This window comes from Megascapheus bottae, chromosome 34 (assembly GCF_031878675.1).
Source record: "Megascapheus bottae isolate mThoBot1 chromosome 34, mThoBot2.hap1, whole genome shotgun sequence".
NCBI lineage: Eukaryota > Metazoa > Chordata > Mammalia > Rodentia > Geomyidae > Megascapheus > Megascapheus bottae.
Window position 1 is genome coordinate 7,904,169 of NC_143542.1, and position 25,260 is coordinate 7,929,428.

A 25,260-nucleotide genomic window follows, 5' to 3' on the forward strand; every position below is an offset into this window, starting at 1 on the left:
CCGACAGCCGAGCCAGGCTCCCTCTCAGCCCTGTCTTCTGTGCTCTTCTTTATTTTATTTTATATTTTTGGTGTGTGAGGTCGACTGCAGATGAGAGCCTCGTGGACTTCCCTGCCCAGGCTTCACATGGGGGCCGTCAGCTCGCAGTACCTGGAGCGCCACAACTACAGGGGCACCGCGCTTTCCAACGCTAAACGTGGCCTGTGCCTTTGTTTTCCAAATCTCCTTCAACGGATTCACTCCAATATCAGTTTGACAGATTCATGCCTTCAACTTCCAATTACCAACCTAAACACCTAAAAGGAAGAACAAGAATGATCTGGCGTTGTTACCTGGTATATTGTATATATGTTTATTTGTTGAAACAGGTAAGGAAAGGAGGAAAGAATATGATTGGGAGGGGGTGGGGAGGGAGAAACAGGGACAAAAGAATGAGAAGGACATCAGTGTGGGAGGAGTAATGCACCTACTACCTGACAATCATGTTACCTGCAATCCCTCCATACAGTATCTTGAATATAAATTAAAAAAAAAAGAAGAAGAAGGAAGCATGCTGGGCATTGGTGGCTCACACCTGTAATCCTAGCTACTCAGGAGGCTGAGATCTGAGGACTGCGGTTCAAAGCCAGCCACGGCAGGAAAGTGCTTGAGACTCTTATCTCCAAGTAACCACTAGAAAATCCAAAGTGGTGCTGTGGCTGAAGTGGTACAGTGCCAGCCTTGAGCTGAAGAGCTTAGGGACAGCGCACAGGCCCAGTTCAAGTCCCACGACCGACCAAAAACAGAAAGGAAAAGAAGAAGCAAACTATTATTGGTATTTGTGGCAATTAAGGACGGCAACTTCCAATGTGTAGTTTGTATTAAGTAGAAAATATTCATAACTACTATACTAAACTATACTGCAGAACAGAACATTGTTTACATTAGAAATACTTCTTTGTTTTTTGTCAGATCTGGGACTTGAACTCAGGACCTGGACATTGTCCTTGAACTTTCTCAAGGTTAGCATTCTACCCTTGAGCCGCAGCACCACTTCAGGTTTTTTCTGTGTATGTGCTATAAAGGAATCAAGCCCAGGGCTTCACACATGCTAGGCAAACACTCTACCACTAGGCCACAGCCCTGGCCCTGGTTTGCTTTTATTATATGTGTATACTTCCTTTGAAAACAGGCTTTATGCTCTTTGTATCTTTGTGAGATAATGAAAAGCAGGGGGCCTGGCCTGCTTGGGGAGGCTTGCATAGACATCCGGACAGCTTGTCCTTCTGTTCTCCTCCCCCCCGAATCAGTGAAACTTCATTTGCAGATAGTGGGAAGAAACACCAACTTCAGGGTCAGTCCAGACCTCTGTGGGTGCTGCGTAGCTGAACTCTGAGCAAGTAAGTCTATTATTCCGCAACTTGAATTTGTCCTGGTAGATGGCAATGAAATACATATGTAAGACATATTGATTTCATGTGTATTGTAACTTTGGTAAGAGCAAAATGTTCAAGTCCCTAGTATGTTGCTGGGTCTGTCAACAGTGCTTTGCATAGGAGAATTGTTCTTTTAGTTCTTTTCCTAAGGGCTTGCTCAGACTGTTGTGATCCCACATTCCCAGAGACTGTGTTGTAATTCCCCTGGAAATGGAAGTAATTATATGAGCATCTTTCTTATAATCTTACTACATTTTAAGGGAAAACTTTGTATGTCTTTCTCATGAAGAGTTCTTTAAAGCAAAAGATCCTTGCCCTCTTGATTTTAAAAGGAAATTTACCTTTCTCTAAAGGTTGTTGTTGACATATTTATGGTAAAATGTACTATTCTGTAGTATATGTTGATATTATGTTATATATATGTATATATATATATTTGTAGAAGATTGCCTCGTAAGATAGCTACAACTTAAAACTGGTCCGTGGTGTGAGTAAAGAGCTGAAACATGTGATAATGTCTCAAGTATGTGTAAGGAATAAAACCTTTTCCATTACATTTGAAAGAGTTTCTCTATTTCAGCCTTTTCAACGTGTCATGGCAGAAAAAATAAAGAATGTGCTTTCCCAAAAAGCTGGTGATGAAGAAAAAGTTAAGTATATCTTTCAAATAGATATGTATATTTTGTATTTTACCATGTTTAAAATGGACATTTTGAAACATTTTTCTTGTGCTCTTTATGAGTTCTACTTCAACTTTATTGGTGGTACAGTCTTTTTGTATATTTTAGCCACCTCACTGTTTCTTAGAGATTTTGATAAATGTAGAGGCAGTTGGAAATCTTTATTTGAAGTCAGTAAGTCTTTTTCATATTTAAATAGATGTGACTATTTCATGCTAATTTTTATTTCATTTCATTCTTTATAAGTGCTATAATAAAACAAATGTAGTTTTGAATGGTTACGGTTGGTAGTTCCAGATGTTGAACACTAGAGGGAACCAGTTGTATTAACGTAAGGAACATTGCTATAATTGAGATTTATGTTATTTTATTTTATTTCTGTCCTAGGGCTTGAACTCAGGGCCTGGGTGCTGTCTCTGAGCTCTTTTGCCCAAGGCTAGCACTCCACTACTTTGAGCCATTACGTCACTCCCTGGTTTTTGGTGGTTCATTGGAGATAACATTCTCAAGCCCTTTTCTGCTTAGGCTGGCTTTCTTAGCCTGGCTGATCCTCAGATCTCAGCCTCCTGAGTACTTAGAATTATAGGTATGAGCCACCAGTGCCTGACTTAAGATTTTTTTTGCCAGCCCTGGGTTTGAGCTCAGGGCCTGAGCCCTGTCCTTGGACTTTCTCAAGGCTAGAGCTCTATCACTTGAGCCTCAGCACCACTTCCAGCTTTTTTCTATGTGTGTGGTACTGAGGAATTGAACCTGGGTCTTAGTGTATGCTAGACAAGAACTCTACCAATAGGGCAAACCCCAGACCCCTAAAGATTTGTAAAAAAATTATTGTGCATAGAAAATTTCTCAAATAAAAACAATTGTTTTAGCTTATGTGTCTTTAGGATTATTTTTTCAGAGCAAAAAGATTTTATCAACAGAAGTTATATTCATGTAAGGGGTTATTTTGAGTCCTTTATATATAATTAACATATGTAAACATTTAAATTTACAACAATTTGTACAAATTAAGTCCTTTTGAATCTATGCCTAAGATGGGAAAAGAACAGTGAATTATAAAGTCAATGAAGATATGGTGTCCAATTTCTGAATGGAAGATCCATTGTTGAGCAGTATAACAAAATATAATGTGGTAGAGTATACTATACTATGGAAAAAGTAACAAATGGGGACAAAAACACAAGAAGGGGTATCAATGTATGCAAAGTAATGCATCTTCTATCTGGCGAATATAACTGTAACCCTTCTATTAAATACAATAAAAAATACAAAAAAATCCCCCAAAATAACAAAAAAAAATGCCAAACTAATCAAGTAAAAAAGTGGGCAAATAAGCCAGGCATTTGTGGCTCATGCTCGTAATCCTAGCTACTTAGGAGGTTGAAATATGAGGATCTTGGTTGCAAACCAACCCAGGTAGGAAAATCCTTGAGACTTTTTCTTCCAATGAACCACCAGAAAACTGGGAGGGGAGCTGTGGTTCAAAGTGGTACAATACTTGCTTTGAGGATTAAAAAAAAAAGAAGAAAGAAAAGCTTATGAACAGTGCCCAGGACCCACAACTGACTCCCCTCCCCCCAAAAAATGGGGCATGGTGGTACTAAATAGGTGGAGTCAGGAGGATCATAAATGAGACACCATCCTGAGTTACATAGCAAGACTTTGTCTGAACAACAATTAAACACAACCAAAAGTAGAAGTATTATATGATTTAATTTCCAATTCCAGTGTGTGTGTGTGTGTGTGTGTGTGTGTGTGTGTGTGTGTGTGTATCTCCAAAGGAGATGAGGACCTCGAACAAAGCTGGGCATCCACTCTTGTTATTGCAGAATTATTCACAATAGCTAAGATATAGAATTAGCGTTGGTGCCTATCTATATATGATTGGACCCAGAAAACGTATTTAATACAAAATGGACTATTAAGCCTTCTGTCTTTCTCTCTTTGTCTCTTTCATCAGTTGTGGGGACTGAACTCTGGGCCTGGGTGCTGACCCCGAGCTCAAGGCTAGCAGTCTGTCACTTTGAGTCACAGCACCACTTCTGGTTTTCTTGTGGTTAACTGGAGACAAGTCTCTTGGACTTTCCTGCCTGAGTTGTGTTTGAATTGTGCTCCTCAGATATCTCAGCCTCCTGAGTAGGATTGCAGGCTTGAGCCACAGGCACCTAGCAACGTTCTCTTATTTGTAGCAAAATGGATGGAACTAGATAACATCATGTAAAGGAAAATAAGGCAGACACAGAGAGACATGTATCAAATGTACTATCCAATAGGAAACAAAAATATAAATTGACCTGAAGGTAGATTAGTGAAATTAGAAAGATGCTGAAGCATGGGCAGAATGGATTGAAAGTAAGGGTTAGCCAGAAAGTTAGACAGGATTAATACACGATTGTATTCATGTAATGCATGGAAATAATGTAGTAAATGCCTTTAATTTGTATGGTTAGTTGTCAGTATTTTAAATACAGAAATCCTTTATGGAAGCTGGGTATAGTGGCTCATGCCTGTAATCCTAGCTACTCAGGAGGCTGAGACCTGAGGATTGAGGTTCAAAGCCAGCCCGGGCACTACAAAGCCATGAGACTCTTATCTCCAATTAATCTCTGGAAAATGGGAAGTGGGGCTGTGGCTCAAGGGTAGGGCGGTAGCCTTGAGCTGAAGAGCTCAGGGACAGTGCCCAGGCCGAGTTCAAGCCCCATGACCAAAAAACAAAGAAAGAAAGAAAGAAAGAAAGAAAGAAAGAAAGAAAGAAAGAAAGAAAGAAAGAAGTCTCTGGATTTTTCTTTCCTAGTTGTGGGGCTTGAGCTCAGGGCCTGAACGCTGTCCTTGGACTTTCTCAAGGCCAGAGCTCTACCACCTGAGCCACAGCACCACTTCCAGCTTCTGTCTATGAATGTGGTACCAAGGAATTGAACCTGGGTCTTTGTGTATGCTAGGCAAGCACTCTACCACTAGGCCAAACTCCTGGCCCCTGGGATTTTCTGATTTTTAGGAGGAAGGCTTTCCATGTGTGAAATAAATCTAAATTTTCAATCTCAGTCTCTGTCTTTTTCTTTCTCTGTCTCTGTCTTGCCCTTCTGTGCTGGGAATTAAATTGGGGCATTTAATTTGCTATGCTCTACTACTTGGACTATACTGTACCTCTAATCTTTTGTACTAGCTCAAGGCTAGCACTCCTACCACGTTGAGCCACGGTACTACTTCTGGTTTTCTGGTGGTTAATGGGAGATATGAGTCTCACCACCTGCATGGATTGGCTTCGAATCAATCACAAGCCTCAGATCTCAGCCTCCTGAGTAGCAGGATTACAAGCTTGAACCACAGCACACTGCTATTTATTTATTTGCCAGTCCTGGGGCTCGAACTCTGGACCTGAGCATTGTCCTTGGACTTTCTCAAGCCTAGAGCTCTACTATCTGAGCCACAGCACCACTTTTGGCTTTTTCTATGTATGTGGTTCCAAGGAATTGAACCTCGGTTTTTGTGCATGCTAGGCAAGCACTCTACCACTAGGCCAAGCTTCCAGCCCTCATTATTTTTTTGAATGGGATCTTTTGTGCAAACCTAGACCAGCCTGTACTTTGATTCTCCTACTTACTGGCCTCCCACATATTTGGGGTAACAAGTGCATACTAATTCTCCTAATTTATTGAGATGGAGTCTCTTAATTTTTTTTTTTTTTTTTTGCCCAAGCTGACCCTAGCCACAATCCTCCCTATCTCTGCTGCCAGGAGTAGCTGGTATTACAGACCCAGGGATTTGTGCCTGACCTGAAATTTTTTTTCATATTATTTGTTTGCTTTAGAAAATTCACCAATTCTAGCTGAGTGCAGTGGATCACACCTGTAATCCTAGCTACTCAGGAGTCTCAGATCTGAGAATCAGGGTTCAAAGCCAGCCTGGGCATTAAAGACAGTGAGATTCTTATGGCCAATTAACCAGAAATATTGTCACTTTTGTTTTATTTATTTTGCCAGTCCTGGGGCTTGAACTCAGGGCCTGAGCACTGTCCTTGGGCTTTCCTCAAGGCAAGTGCTCTACCATGTGAACCACAGCACCACTTCTGGCTTTTCTATATATGTGGTACTGAGGAATTGAACCCAGGTCTTCATGCATGCTAGGCAAGCCCTCTAACCCTAGGCCAAACTCCTAGCCCTGTTTTATTTTTTTATTTTATTAGGTCTGAGATTGAGACTGGAATTCGGTACCTGATGCTTTTATCATTGTCTGTCACTCTTTCAACTGAGCCATACCTCCATACCTTTGTTGTTATTTTAGAACCATATGTTGAAGTTTCTGTGGCATTTAGTTATTTTTAAATGTACTTTTTGTGATGAGAGATAGATTGAATTTATTTGTAACAATGAGAGGAACATTTGTGTGTGTGCATAGTTTTTTTTTTCTTGTTGTAGTTATTTTTTGGTTGTGGGGCTTGAACTCTGGACCTGGGTGCTGTCCCTGAGCTCTTCAGCTCAACAGTAGCACTCCACCATTTGAACCACAGTGCCATTTCCAGTTTTCTGGTGGTTAATATGAAAGAAGAGTCTCAGGAATTTTGTGCCCAGGCCTGCGCTAAACTGTGATCCTCAGATCTCAGTCTCCTGAGTAGCTAGGATTACAGGTGTGAGCCACCACTCCCAGCTACTTAAAAAAAATTTTTTTAAATGCACATTTATTCAATACCCTTGCATTTTTCTGAGATATGATAGTCAAATGGTAATCCTAATTTCTCCTCTCTCTCTCTCTCTCTCTCTCTCTCTCTCTCTCTCTCTCTCTCTCTCTCTCTCTCTCTCTCTCTCTCTCTCTCCTTGAACTCTGGGCCTGGGTGTGGTCCCTGAGCTATTTAGTTCAAGGCTACCGCCTTAACCCTTGAGCCACAGTGCCACTCCCGGCTTTCTAGTGGTTAAATGGAGATACGAGTCTCATGGTCTTTAGTACCTGTGTCGACTTGGAACCGATTCTCAGATCTCAGCCTCCTGAGTAGCTAGGATTACACGCATGAGCCACCATGCTAGCTCTAATTTCTTTTCATATTATTGTTCTATCCATTCAAAATGAGATCATACTATGTAGTAATTAAAACTCCTTTTTTTTTCTCTTTCTTTTATTTAAGCCAAAAGAAAACATTCGGTGTTTAACCACTCTTGGCCATTTTGGGTTTGACTGTTTACCCTATCAGCTGGTGAACAGGTCTCTGCAGCGAGGGTTCTCTTTTAACATTCTCTGTGTGGGTAAGTGCCTAACCACATTGTATGATCTTTTTCCTGCTCCATTTCCACTTAAGCAGCATGAAATTAGAATCATTAGTTCAAAACCATTTTTATGTTTGTACAGATTTTCATCTCTTCAGCTGTATTATTGTAGCATTCCTATTTTAAGAATTGCAGTTCTTCAACATCTTACCTAGCTCAGTGCATATTTTTTTCTCTCTCTCTCAGTGCTTGAGCACTGTTCTTCTAGAGCTTTACCACTTGAGCCACAGCACCACTTCCAGCTTTTTCTATGTATGTGGTACTGAGGAATCGAACCCGGCCTGGTTTTCATGCAAGCTAGGCAAGCACTCTATCCCTAGGTCATGCTCCCCATCCCCATATTTTCTTTCTATACAATATTAATGACTGAGGGGGTAGTGATTAGTGTGTAAGGTTCTAGAAATATCAGATCTTTTATGTATTTACTTGAAGTGGAATTATTTTTAATTGACTATAACTATACATTTATAGAGTAAATGTATATACAATGTCAAATGATTTAATCCTAGATTGACATGCTTTAGCTTCATTTACATTTCTATATTTTGTAGTGAGACTTTAAAATTATTCTCTGGGGCCAGGAGTTTTGCCTAGTGGTAGAGTGCTTGCCTAGCATGCACAAAGGCCCGGGTTTGATTCCTCAATACCACACACATAGAAAAAAGCCAGAAGCGGTGCTGTGGCTCAAATGGTAGAGTTGAGAAAGCCCAAGGACAGGGCTCAGGCCCAAGCTCAGGCCCTGATCTCAAGGCCTAGGACTGGCAAAAAAATATTCTTTTAGTTTTTGAATTAAGTTAGTTTTGTTCTGAACTTGAAAAGGCTGTTTAAGAGGCTACAGTTACATGAGCATCTAAATATTCCATGCTTCCAGTTGGCAGTCCCCCATCCATCCTTGTTCCTCAGAACTTCTGACCCCTCCCAGGGTCATCTTATACTTTTTTTTTTCACTCCCTTTATCACTAGGTACACTGTGTGTTCTTGAGATACTTGTCCCATTTTCTTTCTCATTCAAACATCTTCTCCTACCCCCCGCCTTTATAATCTTGAAGTCATTTGGAATCACACACTTTATTGTTAACTGTAGTCTTCTTGAGGTGTTCATGATCCCTAAACTTATTTGTCTTATTTACTTGAAATTTTGTAACTTTCTTTAATCAGTAACTGTCAGTCCTTTCTTTTTTTTTTAACTTTTTTTTTTTTTGCCAGTCCTGGGCTTGAGCACTGTCCTTGGACTTTCTCAAGGCTAGAGCTCTACCACTTGAGCCTCAGCACCACTTCTGGCTTTTTTCTATGTATGTGGTACCGAGGAATCGAACCCGGGTCTTCATGCATGCTAGGCAAGCACTTTAACCACTAGGCCAAACTCCCGGCCCTGTCAGTCCTTTCTTTGCAGCTTTTAACCATCATTGTACCTTTCTTATTGCAAGTTTTACTTTTTCAGATTTTTTAAGCAACTGTAGGGGTTCAGAGGGTTATCATTTTTTTTTTTGGTTCTGGTCTTAGGGCCTGAGCATTTGAGTCACAGCTCCACTTGGTGGATTTTTTTTTTTTTTTTGGTGGTGGTAGTTAATTGGAAATAAGAGCCCAGGTGGCTTCAAACCACAATGCTCAGATATGAGCCTCCTGAGTAGCTAGGTTCACGGGCCATGGTAAGGTGCTGCGCAGGTGTCAGTTTTCAGCCATTTTCTGACCTAATGATAATCTCTCTGTTTATGACAGGGGAAACTGGAATTGGGAAAACAACACTCATAAACACGTTGTTTAATACTAATCTGAAAGACAGTAAGTCCTCACATTTTTACTCCACTGTTGGACTTAAAGTGAAGACATACGAGCTCCAGGAAAGCAACGTGCACCTGAAGTTGACTGTGGTGAAAACTGTGGGTTTCGGGGACCAAATAAACAAAGAGGCCAGGTGGGTGTTTCCTGTTTCAAGGAATTTACCTCTTTTTCCTAGACTAAATAGCAATAACCTTCTTAGATTATTGCGTTTTTCCTTTTAGATTTTAATTCTTTCCTTATCAAGTAATGTTCTTATTAAATTGTTGCCTTTATATACCCAGCTGTCTGATTTTTTTTCTTACAAGATTTAAGATGATCAAATTATAATAAAATTTTTATTTATGCAGTTTCTAATAGCTTTAGCTTATTTTTCTTCTCTTTTATGATTTTGTAATGAAAATTGGTAGTTCGGTTTCAGATTTAAACTCTCTATGATAGAGGAAAACAAATGGAAACTACAAATTATTTTTAGTTTCCTACTTTTTATTTCTGCTGGTCCTGGATCTTGGCACTGTCCCTGAGCTGTTTTGTTCAAGGTTAACGCTTTTTACCATTTGAGCCACAGCTCCATTTCTGGCTTTTGGTGGTAAATTGTAGGTAGGAGTCTCATGGACTTTCCTTCCCAGGTTGGCTTTGAACCTCGATCCTCAGATCTCAGCCTCCTGAGTAGCTAGATGACAGGCGTGAGCCACTGGGTGCTGGCATGCTTTTCTTTTCATTATTATGTGCTTTATTATTATTTTGGGCAGCTTTGAACTAGTGACTTAACCACAGGATCACACTCCCAGCCTGGAACCATCTTTGCCTGCTTTTGTAATGTATAGTTTTTTTTTTTGGTTGTTTAGTATACAGTATGTAAATTCTTTATTAAATGTTGAAAAAACAGGTTTGTATTTTGTTAATCTGTTATGCCATTTTAAGACGGTGCATTTTTTTAAAGCTACCTGCCAGTGGTTGAGTACATAGACGCTCAATTTGAGGCCTATCTTCAAGAAGAACTGAAGATTAAACGTTCCTTCTTTGAATATCACGATTCCCGAGTCCATGTGTGCCTTTACTTCATTGCACCCACTGGACATTCTCTCAAGTCCCTTGACCTGTTAACCATGAAGAGTATCGACAGTAAGGTATGTTTAGCAAACCCACCAGCCTTACACCACTTAAGATGTGTTTTGAGATGATAATCTATTGTAAAAGCATCTGCTATTTTCGTAATTTGTGTATGTATTTTAATATTTTCTTTAAATCTTGTGCATTTTCTAGGGTTCCCATAACAAACTACCACATGAAAAATAAGTTTCTTGTAGTCCTAGAGGATAGAAGTCCAGGCTGGAAGCCAGGATGTCGACAGATTTTGTATGGTAGATAGCTACCTCTGTACCTCCTCACACAGGGTCCTTGTTGGTGTCTCCTCATCTGTCCACCTCTGCTTATCAGAACACTGATCTGGTTCGATCATCACTGTTTGAGCTTCCTTAAAGGCTCTACCTACAATTCCAGATTGAGCGAGATAGTGAGGGGTTCAACATGGGAGCTTGGTGGAGGGATAGAACTGGATAGAATTCAATTTCAGATTACCTTCTAGACAAGTTTAATAAAGGAGTAAACCTGTCCGTAAAGGGAGTACAGTTAAGCAAAACTAAAATAAAACACAATTAATTTTTCTTTGATTAAATGCTAATTTAGTTCAAGCTTCCTTGAACGTATTATAGACATCCATTTTACAGGGTTGTAGTATAAAATAATACCACAAATCTCTGCATGAACCCGGTGGCTTGTCTGATTCTGGCTACAAGACCTACCAGAGCTGATTCGAGATGCAGGAACATGCCATGAAATAAAATTTCTTTAATGAAAGCTTGGAAACTATGGGAACTTCCTTTTTCTTTTTTCCAGTTCTTGAACTCAGGGTCTGAGCAGTGTCCTTGGGCTTTCTCAAGGCTAGTGCTCTACCACTTGAGTTCAAACCCCAGTACTGGCAAAACAAACAAGCAAACAAAAACAACCCACAAAAAAGAGTACATAGTTCAAAAAAAAGAAAAGAAAAATCCAGAAGTGGTGCTGTGGCTCAAGTGGTCAAGCTCTAGCCTTGAGAAATCCCAAGGGCAGTGCTCAGGCCCTGAGCTCAAGCCCCAAGACTGGCTATGTATGTGTGTATATATATATATATATATATATATATGTTACAATGTAGGTATTTGAGATACTGGCACTAGAGCAGGTGACGAAGGCTGACAGCACAGCTCAGGGCCTACCCCTGACAGTGGGGCACCGGGCACCTCTGGCTGACACCACACCCGCCTACCACTACAGGGACCAGTATCTCCCCCTTCTCTGGGGAACAGCAGGAACTGGGCTGGGCAGCACCCTGACAGGTATTTGTAGGCATACTGTAGATGACCTGGGCCACAGCTCCCACATATTCATCCTGTTCTCACACTAAACAGATGGGTAACCTCTGGGTGGCAAAGTCTTCTAAAGACCGGAACATTGGATAAGCACTAGGTCAGGGAGGGTAAGGGCATTCAACAAGGCTAAGGACATTATCTCTTCCTTGAAGTTAAGCTTTTAATTCATCATTTGTTCAGTAGTCAGGGGTTTCTTTTTCTTTTCGTTTCTTCCTTTTTTTTTGCCAGTCCTGGGGCTTGAACTCAGGTCCTGGGCACTGTCCTTGGGCTTCCTCAAGGCTAGTGCTCTACCCCTTGAGCCATAGCACCACTTCTGGCGTTTTCCGTGTATATGGCAGAAGGAATCAAACCCAGGCCTTTGTGCATGCTAGGCAATCACTCTACCACTATGCCACATTCCTGGCCCTTGTTTTTATTCTTAAAAATTTAGGAAGTGGTGCTGTGGCTCAAGGGGTAGGTGGTAGCCTTGAGCTGAAGAGCTCAGGGACAATGCCCAGACCCAGGGTTCAAGTCACACAATGGACAAAAAAAAAAGTTAAAGAAAATTTTTGGCTGGTCCTGGGGCTTGAACTCAGGGCCTTGGCATTATCCCTAAGCTTCTATGTGCTCAAGTCTAGCACTCTACCACTGGAGCCAAGGTGCCATGTCCAGCTTTTTCTTAGTATTTTATGGAAGATAAGAGTCCCATGGAGCCAGTGCAGTGGCTCATGCCTGTAATCCTAGCTACTCAGGAGGCTGAGATCTGAGGATCACTGTTCAAAGCCAGCCCTGGGGAACTAAAAAGTCTGTGAGATTCTTACCTCCAATTAATTGCCAGAAAAGTGGAAGTGGCACTGTGGTTCAAGGGGTAGGGCGATAGCCTTGAGCTAAAGAGCTCAGGGACAACGCCCAGGCCCAGTGTTCAAGTCCTACCACCGACAAAAAAAGTCTTATGGAGACTTTTCTGCAGGGACTCTCATCTCAGCCTCCTGAGTAGTTAGGATTACAGTGGTGAGCCACCGGTACCCAGCCGTAATGCTGATTTTTAATATGTGTAGCTATGCTCTAAGTAGATAGTTTAGTAGTAATATGGTATATTTTTTACGTTTTTTTTGGTGTCAGTCCTGGGGCTTGAACTCAGCACTGTCCTTGGACTTTTTCCTCAAAGGTAGCACTCTGCCACTTGAGCCACAGCACCACTTATGGATTTTTCTATGTGTGTGGTACCAAGGAATTGAACCCTGGTCTTTGTGCATGCTAAGCAAGCACTCTACCACTAGGCCAAACTCCCGGCCCCTATTTTTTACATTTTTATATTGCTATTTTCTATAGAACTTAATTGAATAAGCTCAAGTTGTTATCATACTATAGAAACTGAAAAAATTGCTTATAGATATTCAAATTCAAATATGTTAATATTAAACTCCAAAGGTTGAATTCCTCTTTGTTAATTAAAATATGGTTTTTTTTTTGGTTAGAAATGTGTTCAACATGCACATACAAATGCACATTTATACAAAATTGGCTATTAGAGTCTGGTAATGAAAATGTTTATGTTATTTTTCTATAGTTATAGATTTGGAAGCAAATGTATATGTGAGATCATCTAGACAGAACGGAAACACATTTAGAAGCATTTATATATGGAAAAAGTGATATTCATGAATGATATTTAAAAGGAAATCCCACCTCTTGCAAAACTTTTTTTTGTTTTTTTGGTACTGGAGCTTGAACTCAGGGCCTCACCCTCTTATCATTTTTGCTCAAGGCTGATGCTCTACCACTTGAACCATAACTCAACTTTAAGGCTTTTAGTAGTTAATGGGAGAAAAGAATCTCAGATTTGGGGCCAGAAGCATAGCCTCGTGGTAGAGTGCTCATCTAGTATGCACGAAGCCCTGGGTTTGATTCCTTGGTGCCACATACACAGAAAAAGCTGGAAGTGGTGCTGTGGCTCAAGTGTTAAGAGTGCTAGCCTTGAGAAAGCTTGAGGACAGTGCCCAGGACTCTCAAAAAAAAAGTCTCAGATTTGTCCTCAGTGGGGTGGCCTCAATCCTGTCATCAGCTCATACTCCAGAGTAACTAGGATTACTGGCAATAACCAGTGGCATCCTGCTTCTTCCAGAATTTTGGTGAAAGATTTTTTATTCTGACTTGAAAAGGTGAAAATTAAAGTTAATATTGTTTTACTGTTTAAACTTTTCTAACTCCAGATGTGTTAGAAGTGTGAGATTTTTAGAAGTACAAGACTGAGCCTTCTAAATGTGAATTCTGGGAAAGATCAGACTTCTAAGGGAGGGATGATTTGTGTGTGTGTGTGTGTGTGTGTGTGTGTGTGTGTGTGTGTGAGTCATGGGGCTTGAACTTGGCCTGGGCACTGTCCCTGAGCTCTTCAGCTCAAGGCTACCTCCTTATCCTACCCTTGAGCCAAGCCCCACTTCCTGTTTTCTAGAAGTTAATGAGAGATGAGAGTCTCTGGTTCTTTTGTGCCTGGGCAGATCTCAGCCTCCTTATAGCAGCGCGTTATGCAAAGGGAGGGATGATTTTGTACTAGCAATTCTGTAAGGAATGCTTAGCCATCACTAAGTAGCTAGTTATACAAATTTATTTCCAGAGGCACTAAGACTTAAACTGAAAATTACAGGGTAAACAATAAACCCTTCACTGTGAGATACTATGTGTGTTCTCCCTTTGTAGGTGAACATTATACCACTGATTGCCAAGGCCGACACAATTTCGAAAAGTGACCTGCAGAAGTTTAAGAGTAAGATAATGAGTGAACTGAATAGCAGTGGCATCCAGCTATATCAGTTCCCTGCGGATGATGAGACAGCTGCTCACACGAGCACCTCACCAAATGTAAGCACCCAACCTGGGGCAGCCCCTCTAGTTTCCACGTGGAAGTGGCCAACAGTGCGTGAGCTTCACCATACTGTTTGTGTTTGTTACCTGTATCTGACAAACAGGCAGGAAACAATGTATTTCCCTCCACAAAGTCCACTGTAAGGAAATAATTTTAGAAACGTTCTCCAAGAATCCATTCATTAAAAATTAGCTTTACGTAGATCAAATTCACATGCCAAATGCTTCACTTATTTAGACTATGTAACTTAATCATTTTAATACATCAACAGACATCTTGGCAATCAATTTAAGAACGTAGAATCAGGAAAAAGTGTATATAGGTAAACATTTAATCTGAAATTATCAAATATGTCTTTGAAAGAAATTAATTGTGTACACTTTCCTCTTCTGCGTATCTCTCAGGCTCTGTTCCAGTTCTGAGGAACTACTGAGGTAAACTCCTGTCTTTAGTTTAGATTCCCTGCTTTGGGCAGTTGTACAGATGGAATCATACATGACATTCCTTCTATCTTCTCTCCTTAGGGTACTATTTCCAGGCTCGCAATGCCGTAGCATTGGTTCAGTACTTCATTCATTTAGAAAAAATATATTTGAGTAGTTGTCCAAAGGGGTTTTAATTCAAGATGTCAGTTTATGAGTGCCGTGCATCTTTTGCTAGCGTCACCCCTCCCATCCTTCCCCCCATACCTATCTCAGCCCCACCTATTTCTTCAAGCTCCCTGGCTCCATTTTCCCCTGTGTACACTGACTATTGTGGCTGTCGTCACCGCATCCATCAATCCATTTATCTTCCCTCCTGTCTTTGAGGCCCGCTCTCCTCAGATAAAGCACGTCTCAGCTTCCTGGTATTTCCTTTTCTTAAACTGTCAGTTTATTGTTTCACCATTGGAATCCAACCCTGAATGTACCACACTTCAGTTTGATTGCGTATAGGGTTTGTTTTATGTGTGTGGCCACATATCATTGTGTGAATATACCATGCTTTACCTAGCAATCCACCAGTTGATGGTTGCATTTACCCTTCATTTTGGGTATTATGGACTAGGATGTTACAAATAATGTGTGTGCAAGTGTTAGGAGAGGGTGTATATTTTTATTTTTCTCTGGTATATAGATAGGCCTAGGTATGGACTTTTTGTGTCTTATGGTTATGGTAGCATTCATTTGAAGAATCACTAGTTTGGTGCCCAAAACATTTGCACTAATATGATTCTACTAAAAGTTTTGAAAATTTCATTTCTTTGTCTGAATATTAAATAAAATTTAAAAATACAGCCATACTACTCTTCCTGTTGAGGGTGTGTGTGTGTGTGTACTGGGGTTTGAATTCAGCCTGAGTACTGTCCTGAGCTTTCACGCTTAAGGCTGATGATCTACATTTGAGCCACAGCTCCACTTCTGGCTTTTTGGTGGTTAATTGGATATAAGAGTCTCACAGATTTTCCTGCCTGAGCTGGCTTTGAACTGTGATCCTCAGATCTCAGCCTCCTGAGTAGCCAGGATAACAGGCATAAGCCATTGGCACCAGGCTCAGATAGACATTTTGTCTTTTTTTTGTGTTCTATTATGAATAATGCTAAATTCAAAAACGAATAAGGCATGTTTTTTCCATAGTTCTACAGAACATCCCAAACTATTTCTTCTGTCTGGTTGTTTGGCATTCATTATCCCGTCTCTATGTCACCTTTCTCCTTTTATAGCCTCTGTAATCACTATGATACAATTGGGCTTTTAATCCCATATATGAGAGAGAACATACAGTATTGGTCTTTCTTTGGCCTAACTTACTTGACATAAAGTCACCTTGTTCCACCTATTTGCTACGAAGGGCAGTATTTTATTTTTCATTCTAGCGGCATAATATTCCTTTGTGTTTCATTATTATGTTTTCTTATCCACCAGTGAGCACTCAGGTTGATTTGATATTTTAGCTTTTATGACTAGTGAGACAATAAACATGGACACTCAGAAATTACTTTGCTGGGGCCGGGAGTTTGGCCTAGTGGTAGAGTGCTTGCCTAGCATGCACCCAGGTTTGATTCCTTGGTACCACATACATAGGAAAAAAGTCGGAAGTGGTGCTGTGCCTCAAGTGGTAGAGCGCTAGCCTTGAGGAAAGGCCAGGGACAGTGCTCAGGCCCTGAGTTCCAGCCCCAGGACTGACAAAAAAAAAGAAATTACTTTGCTGAGCAGCCTTCATTTTCTTTGTGTACATACCTAGAAATGGATCAGAACAAAAATCTATGTTTGAACTTTTAAAAATGACTTAGGAATTTATTTACTTATCTAATTGTTACTGGCAGATCTGGAGTTTGAACACAGGTATTTGTGTTTTCCAGGCATGTTCTCTGCTACTTGAGCCAAGCCTCTAGTCATTTACATTCATTTTAGCTGACACACAAAAATTATACTTATGTATAATTATACTATGTAATGTTTTGATGTATGTATACATTTCATAATTATTTTTTGCCATTTCTGGGGCTGGAACTCAGGGCTTGGGGGCTGTTCTTGTTCAAGACCAGCACACGACCACTTGAGCCACAGCACCATTTCTAGCTTTTTCTGAATATGTGGTACTGAGGAATTTAATCCAGGCCTTCATGCATACTAAGCGAGCACTCTACCACTAGCCCTATTTCATAATATTGAAGTCAGGTTTAATGCAACATCTCCTCAAACATTACATAGTTTTGGTGAGAACTTCAAATAGTACTTTTTTTTTTAAAAAAAAAAAAGGATTTTTGAAATGCACAGGATGCTATTGATTTGTAGTCATCCCACACCAGAATTTCTTAATCTTATATCACTTCAACTGATCAAGCTTTCACTACTCCCCTGCTCCCAGACATACACCTTGTTCCAGCCTCTGGAAACAACAGCTCTAAATATATGAGATCAGTCGAGTTCTTGGTGTTTGTGTTATGTTGTAAACAGGAACCTGCTCTCAGGTAACACATGCAGCAGATGTTTCTCCTGTTCTGAAGGTTGCATTTGTAACCTGATGGCTGTTTCCTTCGCTGTGTGGAAGCTTTTAGCTTCATGCAGTCACATTTGACTGTTATTGCTTTCATTTCTTGCCCTTTTGGAGTCTTGTACAAAAATTGTTGCCTATTTCCAGGTCCTAAAGCTTTCCTCATGTCATGTCTTCTAGAAGTTTTCCCGCGTATGAATGTGTGAGTGTGTGTGTGAGTCTGTGTGTGTGTGTGCGTGTGTGTGTGTGTGTGTGGATATATGGTATATGTCAGTACTTTTCACTTCTCAGTGACCTTTCCTCCTCCTACTCCACCTCCCACTGCTCCCCCAGGGAGTTCATCCTCTGTCCACTATTATTGTCACTATCCTCCTTTTAGGTGCAGAGTCTACAAATGAGCAAAAACAAGTAGCATTTGACTTTCAAGGCTTAGTTGCTTAGTTTATCTTTGTCAACAAGATGATTTCTAAGTTCAGTTCTTGTTCTGTTTTCTTTATGGCTAAGAAATACACCATGGTATGCATCTATATCTATATATTTGTATCTATACACATGTGCATGCATCCAGAATATAATAGGTAATTGATGAATGTTAATTCCATTTTCTTCTCTTATTTTGTATGTCATTTAATATATTTATAACCAAATACATTAATTAGTTGAAAAGCTGAGCAATACATTTTCTTCATTATAAAATAATTTTCTTTATGAACAATTAATAAACAAATGTTATATATCACAATGCTAAAACTTTAACCTTAGCATTTCCTTTTATTAATAAATTGGTATTTCAGGGAACACCAAGTAGATACTTTTTAATTGTGTACACAGCCTGATACTGATCCATGCAAAAGTCAAGTAGCACAGATTTTCTGCTGAGTATTAAAATTACATTCAGGGTAGATCCCTTAGTGGATTAAATATATCATGATATTCTTACCCATGTCATTTTTATAAGAGAAAAAGAGTGACATAGTAATCTGTACTATTTAAGGAACTCAGTTTGTCCTCTTTCTATTTCTAGGGACTTTTGCCTTTTGCTGTGGTAGGGAGCATGGAGGAGGTGAAAGTTGGGAAGAGGATGGTCAGAGGACGTCACTACCCTTGGGGAGTTTTGCAAGGTAAGTATCACGAGAGGGAGCATACTCTGTAACGATTACATCAAATATACATGACATGCCTGTGTAGTCTCAAACAGCATTTCCATTTGTGCTGGTATTGATAACCCTTGGTAAGCTGTAAGGCAATAGTTATTAATGAGGAGTGTGAGAAAGGGTGGAAAGGACAGCTTGATCAATGCATGGTCTCCTCTCTCTCTCTCAGAGAGAGAGAGAGAGAGAGAGAGCAGTGAAAAATAGGTTAGTTTGTACAAGTATTGAATGAGTGAAGAAATAAAGTATACACACAGGCACACAGTAAATGTCCAATCCAAACTTAAAGATGATAAACTAAAATGAGTAATTTATTATTTTTGGCGACCTGGATGAAACAGGAGCTCATTCTGCTAAGTGAAGCAAATCAGGCACAGAACGCTGACACCACGTGATCTCACTCACTCCTGCTTGAAATAGAAGACCATGTTCTTTTGAATGGTGCTCACTGGAGGACAAGGACAAGGACAGCGGGTGGCGTGGGGAAGCGTCACCATCTATATTCTAACTGGCAGTTAGGAACAAGCAGCTCCTAAGTTGCATAGAATGCTGACTTCATGTACATGAAATGTACTATGCATCTGTAAAAGTTTAAAAAAAAGAATTGAAACATGTCACCATAATGAAATAACAACTTGAGGACTCTAGCATTTATGCACAGTGAGACCAAAGGAGGAGACTCTTAGGGGAAGAACACAAAGGCACGGTGCCTGTGTTTTCATATGATCAGAGGCAGATGATCATATAAAAACAATACCCATCAAAAATGAGTCCCAGGAAATGGAAATAAGAGTCTTTCATTTGTCTGCCTGCCTGCTTTCCCTCCCTCCTTCCTTCCTAGGTTTTTCTTTTTCTTTCTTTCTTTCTTTCTTTCTTTCTTTCTTTCTTTCTTTCTTTCTTTCTTTCTTTCTTTCTTTCTTTCTCTTCTTTCCCTTCCCATCCCCTCCCTCCCTCCGTCCCTCTTTCTTTCTTTCCCTCCTTCCTTCCTTCCTTTTTTTATTTTTGCCAGTTGTGGGGCTTGAACTCAGGGCCTAAGCACTGTTCTTGGACTTTTCTCAAGGCTAGAGCTCTACCTTTGAGCCACAGCACCACTTTCCAGCTTTTTTCTAGGTATGTGGCACCGAGGAATTGAACCCCAGTCTTCATGCATACTAGGGAAGCACTCTACCACTGGGCCAAACTCCCAGCCCTCTTTCTTTCTTTTTAATTGCCAGATCTGAGCTTGAACTCTGGGCCTGGGTGCTGTCTCTGAGCTCTTCAGCTCAAGGCTACTGTTCTACTCCTTGAGCCACAGTATCACCTCCAGTTTTCTAGTGGTTAACTGGAGATAAGAGTCTCATTGTCTTCAGTGCTGGGGCTGGCTTTGAATCCTGATCCTCAGAGCTCAGCTTCCTGAGTAGTTAGGATTATAGGCGTGAGCCACCATGCCCAGCTATGCTTGCATAATTTTAAAGTAGTTTTGTTAGAAGAATGTATGTATGTATGTATGTATGTATGTATGTATGTATGTATGTATGCATGCATGTATGTATGTGTATGTATGCATGTATGTATGTGTGTGTTTTTCCTGATACTGGGGTTTGAGCTCAGGGACCTGATCTTTCTTGGATTGCTTCCTTGCTTGGGCTGGCACCTTCTCAGTGATGCCACTCCTTCAGCTGTGCTTTTACTGGTTATCCTGGAGCCTGGGAATGGCTCTGAGCTTTGGCCCTCTGGATCTCAGCCTCCTGAGCAGTTAGGAGTCAGTGGAGCTCATTCACAGGAATGTATTTAAAAAATATCTGCTTTAGTGAAGCTCTATTACATAGTGTCTTGGTTGTGAGTTATCTCAAGAGTCATTAGAGAACACTATGCAACTTGAATATAATGTATTCTATTTATTAAAATAATTTAATTTTCACTGTTTCCTATGTATTCTAATGTAGTAAATTTAGAGCGGAATTTCCTTTAACATTTTTCAATACTATTATTATAATATTATAGGTCACATAGTTCAAACGTTTTAGCTGTTTATTGTTTAAATGTTTATCATCACGGGGTAGGGGAATGCAGATAAATGGAGAGAGGAATGGTGAGTGAATACAAGACTCAATGCTCCAGTGTGAAAATTAACCAAGCACCTTGAGATGGGGTTGGGATAGATGAGAGGGGGAGAGAATGACACTAATCAAGATCTATAATATTCATAAATTGACATGCTGAATTAAAACCCCTTTGTACAACTACTTAATATAAAATGTTTATCATCCATTAATTTATTAGAGAATGTCTGCTGAGTTCCAGCAATTGATGTCCTTGTGGTTTATTTCTCTGATTAGTGGAAAATGAAAATCACTGTGACTTTGTGAAGCTCCGGGATATGCTTCTCTGTACCAACATGGAAGATCTAAAAGAGAAGACCCACACCTACCACTATGAGTGCTACAGACACCGCAAGCTAAAGACCATGGGCTTCACGGACCTGGGCCCTGACAACAAGCCAGTCAGGTGAGTTTAGAATCTGCTGCTTTAGAAAACCCTCAAGCCTACAGAGCACCATCGTGTGTGAATGAAAATGATTGTATGGCTCTTCTCTGGATCCAGCCCAAATTTTAAATCGTCTTCAGACTTAGATTGAGGTTGTAGGAATAGCACAATAAAAGAGCTCATTTATATGTGTGTCCAGTGCAGACACATTGAAATGCATGACTGTGACAACCATATTTTTTTATGTCAATATTTGTAGTCAAAATAACAACGAGAACAACAACAACAACAGGGGCTTGGGGGAAATCGCCATGCATCAGCAAAGACATGATAATTGGCAAAGGATGTTGAAAAGAGTTTGGCCGAGGGAAGTGTTTCAAGGCAGAAATGCAATGTCTCTGAAGTCAGGTGGCTAAAGTGTGGGCACCGTTGACGAGGGTGGCTCTGGGGTGGAAGGAACATAAAGCACTATATAGGACTGTTTGTAGAGTTCTTTGAAAAGAGCACAATGGAACACTTTTAAGTAAATGATACCATAAAATATGTTTTGCTTTATTTGAAATATTTTTAAACAATGTCATTCCTTCAAGGTTTGTTTGGATTTTATTGTCCAAAGGTGTGAACAAGTATGGCATAAAGGATAGTATTTGGAACAACAAAAGTCTCTGATATAAATGTTTCAGAATTCTTATGTTCTTTATTTAGACATACATATATTGATTTTATTTATTGGGTCCACATACTTACATTTCTTTTCTTTTCTTTTTTACTAGTCCTGAGGCTTGAACTCAGGGCCTAAGCCCTGTCCTTGAGCTTTCTCAAGGCTAGTGCTCTACCCCTTGGGCCACAGGGCCATTTCTGTCTTCTTCTATGTATGTGGTACTGAGGAACTGAACCCAGGTTTCTGTGCATGCTAGGCAAGCACTCTACCCACTAGGCCAAACTCCCGGTCCCTTTCCATCTTTTTCTATGTACATGTAGTATTGAGGAATCAAACCTGGGTCTTCATGCATGCTAGGCAAACACTTTATCACTAGGCTGAGTCCTGGCCACTACATTTCTTTTCTTTTCTTTTTTCTTTTTTAGTCAGTTGTGGGGCTTGAACTCTGGGAACATTTTATGATATAGAAATTTCTACTATGGAGCCAGGCGCAGTGGCTCACGCCTGTAATCCTAGCTACTCAGGAGGCTGAGATCTGAGGATCGGTTCAAAGCCATCCTAGGCAATACAAAGCCAGCAGAGAGAGACTCTTATCTCCAATTAATCACTGGAAAATGGGAAGTGGGGTTGTGGCTCAAGTAGGGAAGTAGCCTTGAGCTGAAGAGCACAGGGACAGCACCCAGGCCAGAGTTCCAGCCCCATGACCCACCCCCCACCCAAAAAGAGAAATTTCCACTATGTGTTTGCTACATGCAACAGAATATCAGCCACTGACATCTTCTAGCACCTAACATACACATATAGTTTATATGTTAATTTGTACTTAATTGTGCATTTTCTTTTTAGTTTTCAAGAGACATATGAATTCAAAAGACAAGAGTTCCATGACCAGTGTCAGAGGGAAGAAGAGGAGCTAAAGCAGAGGTTCATGCAGAGAGTGAAAGAGAAGGAAACAGCGTTTAAAGACGCGGAAAAGGAGGCAAGTGCTGGCTGTGAGACACTGATGTGTGTCTGTGTTCATGTGTTCTCATCTTAGTAGTGGTGACTCTGTAACCCGGACTGGCTTTCATTGCAGTGCCTTTCCGCCGGTGTGGATATTTTGTGTTTGTTGCTGGGCTGCTGTCTCAGGTCTCTGGATATTATAAGGCTTCTCTGTTGTTGGGCTGTTCTTGCTTTGTTGTTTGTGGAGGAATCGGTTAGCACTACTTGCCTTATTCAGCTGCCTAGCATTCCTACAGCATATTACCTTTTTAGTGGTAAAATTGTATATGAAGAGATATTTGTGTGTGTGTGTGTGTGTGTGTGTGTGTGTGTGTGTGTATGCTTGATCGGGCCCTGGCACTGTCCATGGCCTTTGTTCAAGTGCAGTGCTCTACCACTTGAGCCACAGCTCTAGTTCTGACTTTTTTTGGTGTTCCATTGGAGTTTCCTGTCCAGGGTTGGCTTCTAATTATGATCAATAGATGTCAGCCTCCTGCGTTGTTAGGATTACACATGTGAGCCACTGACATTTTTTTTTTGCCAGTCCTGGGCTTGAGCTCAGGGCCTGAGCACTGTCTTTGGATTTTTCTCAAGGCTAGAACTCTACCACTTGAGCCTCAGCATCACTTTTGGCTTTTTTTCTAAGTATGTGGTACCAAGGAATCGAACCCTGGTCTTCGTGCATGCTAGGCAAGCACTTTAACCACTAGGCCAAACTCCTGGCCCCAGACTGACATTTTTAAAGAAAGACAGGCATTGTTTTTGAGATCACATCTGTACTTCTTTTTTCTTTTTACAGCTGCAGGACAGGTTTGAGCACCTTAAGAAGGTTCAACAAGAAGAAATAATGAAACTTGAAGAAGAGAGATCAAAATTGGAGGAAGAAATCATAAGTTTTTGTAAAATGAAAGCTGCCTCTGAAACACCACACTCCCAGGTGACCAATATAAGGAAGGACAGAGATCGTAAGAAATAGCCATTTCTTACCATTCTCTCTGTTGTGGGTTCCATCCTTCTCTATCTGCCTGTGAGGTTGTCTACACAGCATTTAGCTCTGATTGCAGTTCTAATTTTTAATATTTGCTTAGGCATTGCATATCTTCTTCAAATAGAATGCAAAATACTTGATAAATGTTCTGTGACCTAACTTGGTATAAAGGTGACACCAGTAAGCACTTTACAAAATGACCAACCAAAGCATAGAATATAGTATTCCAGCCAAACACAGGTAGATGTATCCATGGTTAGTGTTGTCTGATTCCAGTAGTAACTTTAACATTCACATTTCAGTATAAGCTATGTGCTTTGTTATGGCTCATATACATAAAACATTGCTATAAAAAGATAAATATGAGGCATATTTTCCTTAGCAAATTCTATTGACCATGATTTCTTGGTAATTTCATTAATTTTGATTAAAACTCCTTGGCACATTAGGATAAAAGATGCAAGAGCTTAGGGTGGGGCAGAATGTAATGGTAGACACGAGCAGCATTTTGGTGTCAGTATTAAATCTCACAGAGTTTTGGCTATAATTAAAATAAAGTTATCAAAATTATAGAGAATAAGGATATTTTCTGGAAATTTTTTGACTTTACATACTGAGCTTCCTTCATTTAAAATGCTTTTCTTAGCAGGGTGCTGGTGGCTCACGCCTGTAATCCTAGCTACTCAGAAGGCTGAGATCTGAGGATTATGGTTCGAAGCCAGCCTGGGCAGACATATCTGAGAGACTCTTATCTCCAGTTAACCAGTAAAAAGCTCGACGAGGAGCTGTGGCTCAAGTGGTAGAGCACTAGCCGTGAGCAAAAAAGGTAAGGGACAGCAGCAAGTCCCTGAGTTCAAGCTCCAGGACACACACACACACAAACACACACACACACACACACACACACTCTTTTCTCCCGTTTATTTGAGTGTAGTTGAGTTTCACTGTGACATATTCTTCTAAAATGAAGCCTCTCAGGGTAGTTTATTCCAGCTACATCTGGGTTAGGATTCAGAGATCTTCTCCTATTCATAAAAGATGATACTTTGTTCTGTGGAAATTATCACTGCATACTACTTAATTAGAACATTTTAAAAATATTACAATATAGCTGTAAGATTTAATGTTCAATGGTAATGCCTTTACTTCATAGATAAGTTTTATGTGCAAAGTAGAAGGAAAGGAGAATCTGCACTTAGCTTCATAGGTATTAAATCAACTGACAGATATTATAATTTAGCTTTGTAGATGTTAATTCATCTGACAGATGTTATAATTTTTGGATAAAAGAAATGTAATGTATAATATATTAGTAGGAAAGGGCATTTGCTTTGTTTAATTATGCATCCAATCTGGGGGCTAGAACAGTCTGACACATAGTGGATATTTTTAGATAAATAGATGAAAACATTAGCCATATTATATACATGGATATTTGAAATTAAGCACTTACCTTTCTTTTAAAAGATGATTAGCTTTTCTACACGGTTGTGAATTGTTGTACTGAAAGACATCTTTTTCTTTCTTTCATTATAATCTAATGTTGAAATTGGCATCATAAATGTTATTTCAAAAATGTTATTTCATACATAATATAAATAAAAATTTACCTTGTTAAAATGACCACTCTGCTGCCTTTGCTAACAAATATTTAA

At 40.1% G+C, this 25,260-nt stretch overlaps 1 protein-coding gene across 1 annotated transcript; it reads left to right on the plus strand.

Moving 5' to 3' along the window:
- The first annotated feature begins 1,269 nt into the window (after window positions 1-1,269).
- Septin14 (septin 14) lies at window positions 1,270-24,491 on the plus strand. Its single transcript, XM_090324381.1, has 10 exons — window positions 1,270-1,379; window positions 1,996-2,064; window positions 7,212-7,329; window positions 9,070-9,265; window positions 10,073-10,259; window positions 14,217-14,378; window positions 18,383-18,479; window positions 20,828-20,996; window positions 22,483-22,615; window positions 23,417-24,491. Exons 2-10 carry the CDS (start codon window positions 2,011-2,013, stop codon window positions 23,591-23,593), a joined length of 1,293 nt encoding a protein of 430 aa, XP_090180507.1. The 5' UTR covers window positions 1,270-1,379; window positions 1,996-2,010; the 3' UTR covers window positions 23,594-24,491.
- The last annotated feature ends 769 nt before the right edge of the window (window positions 24,492-25,260 follow it).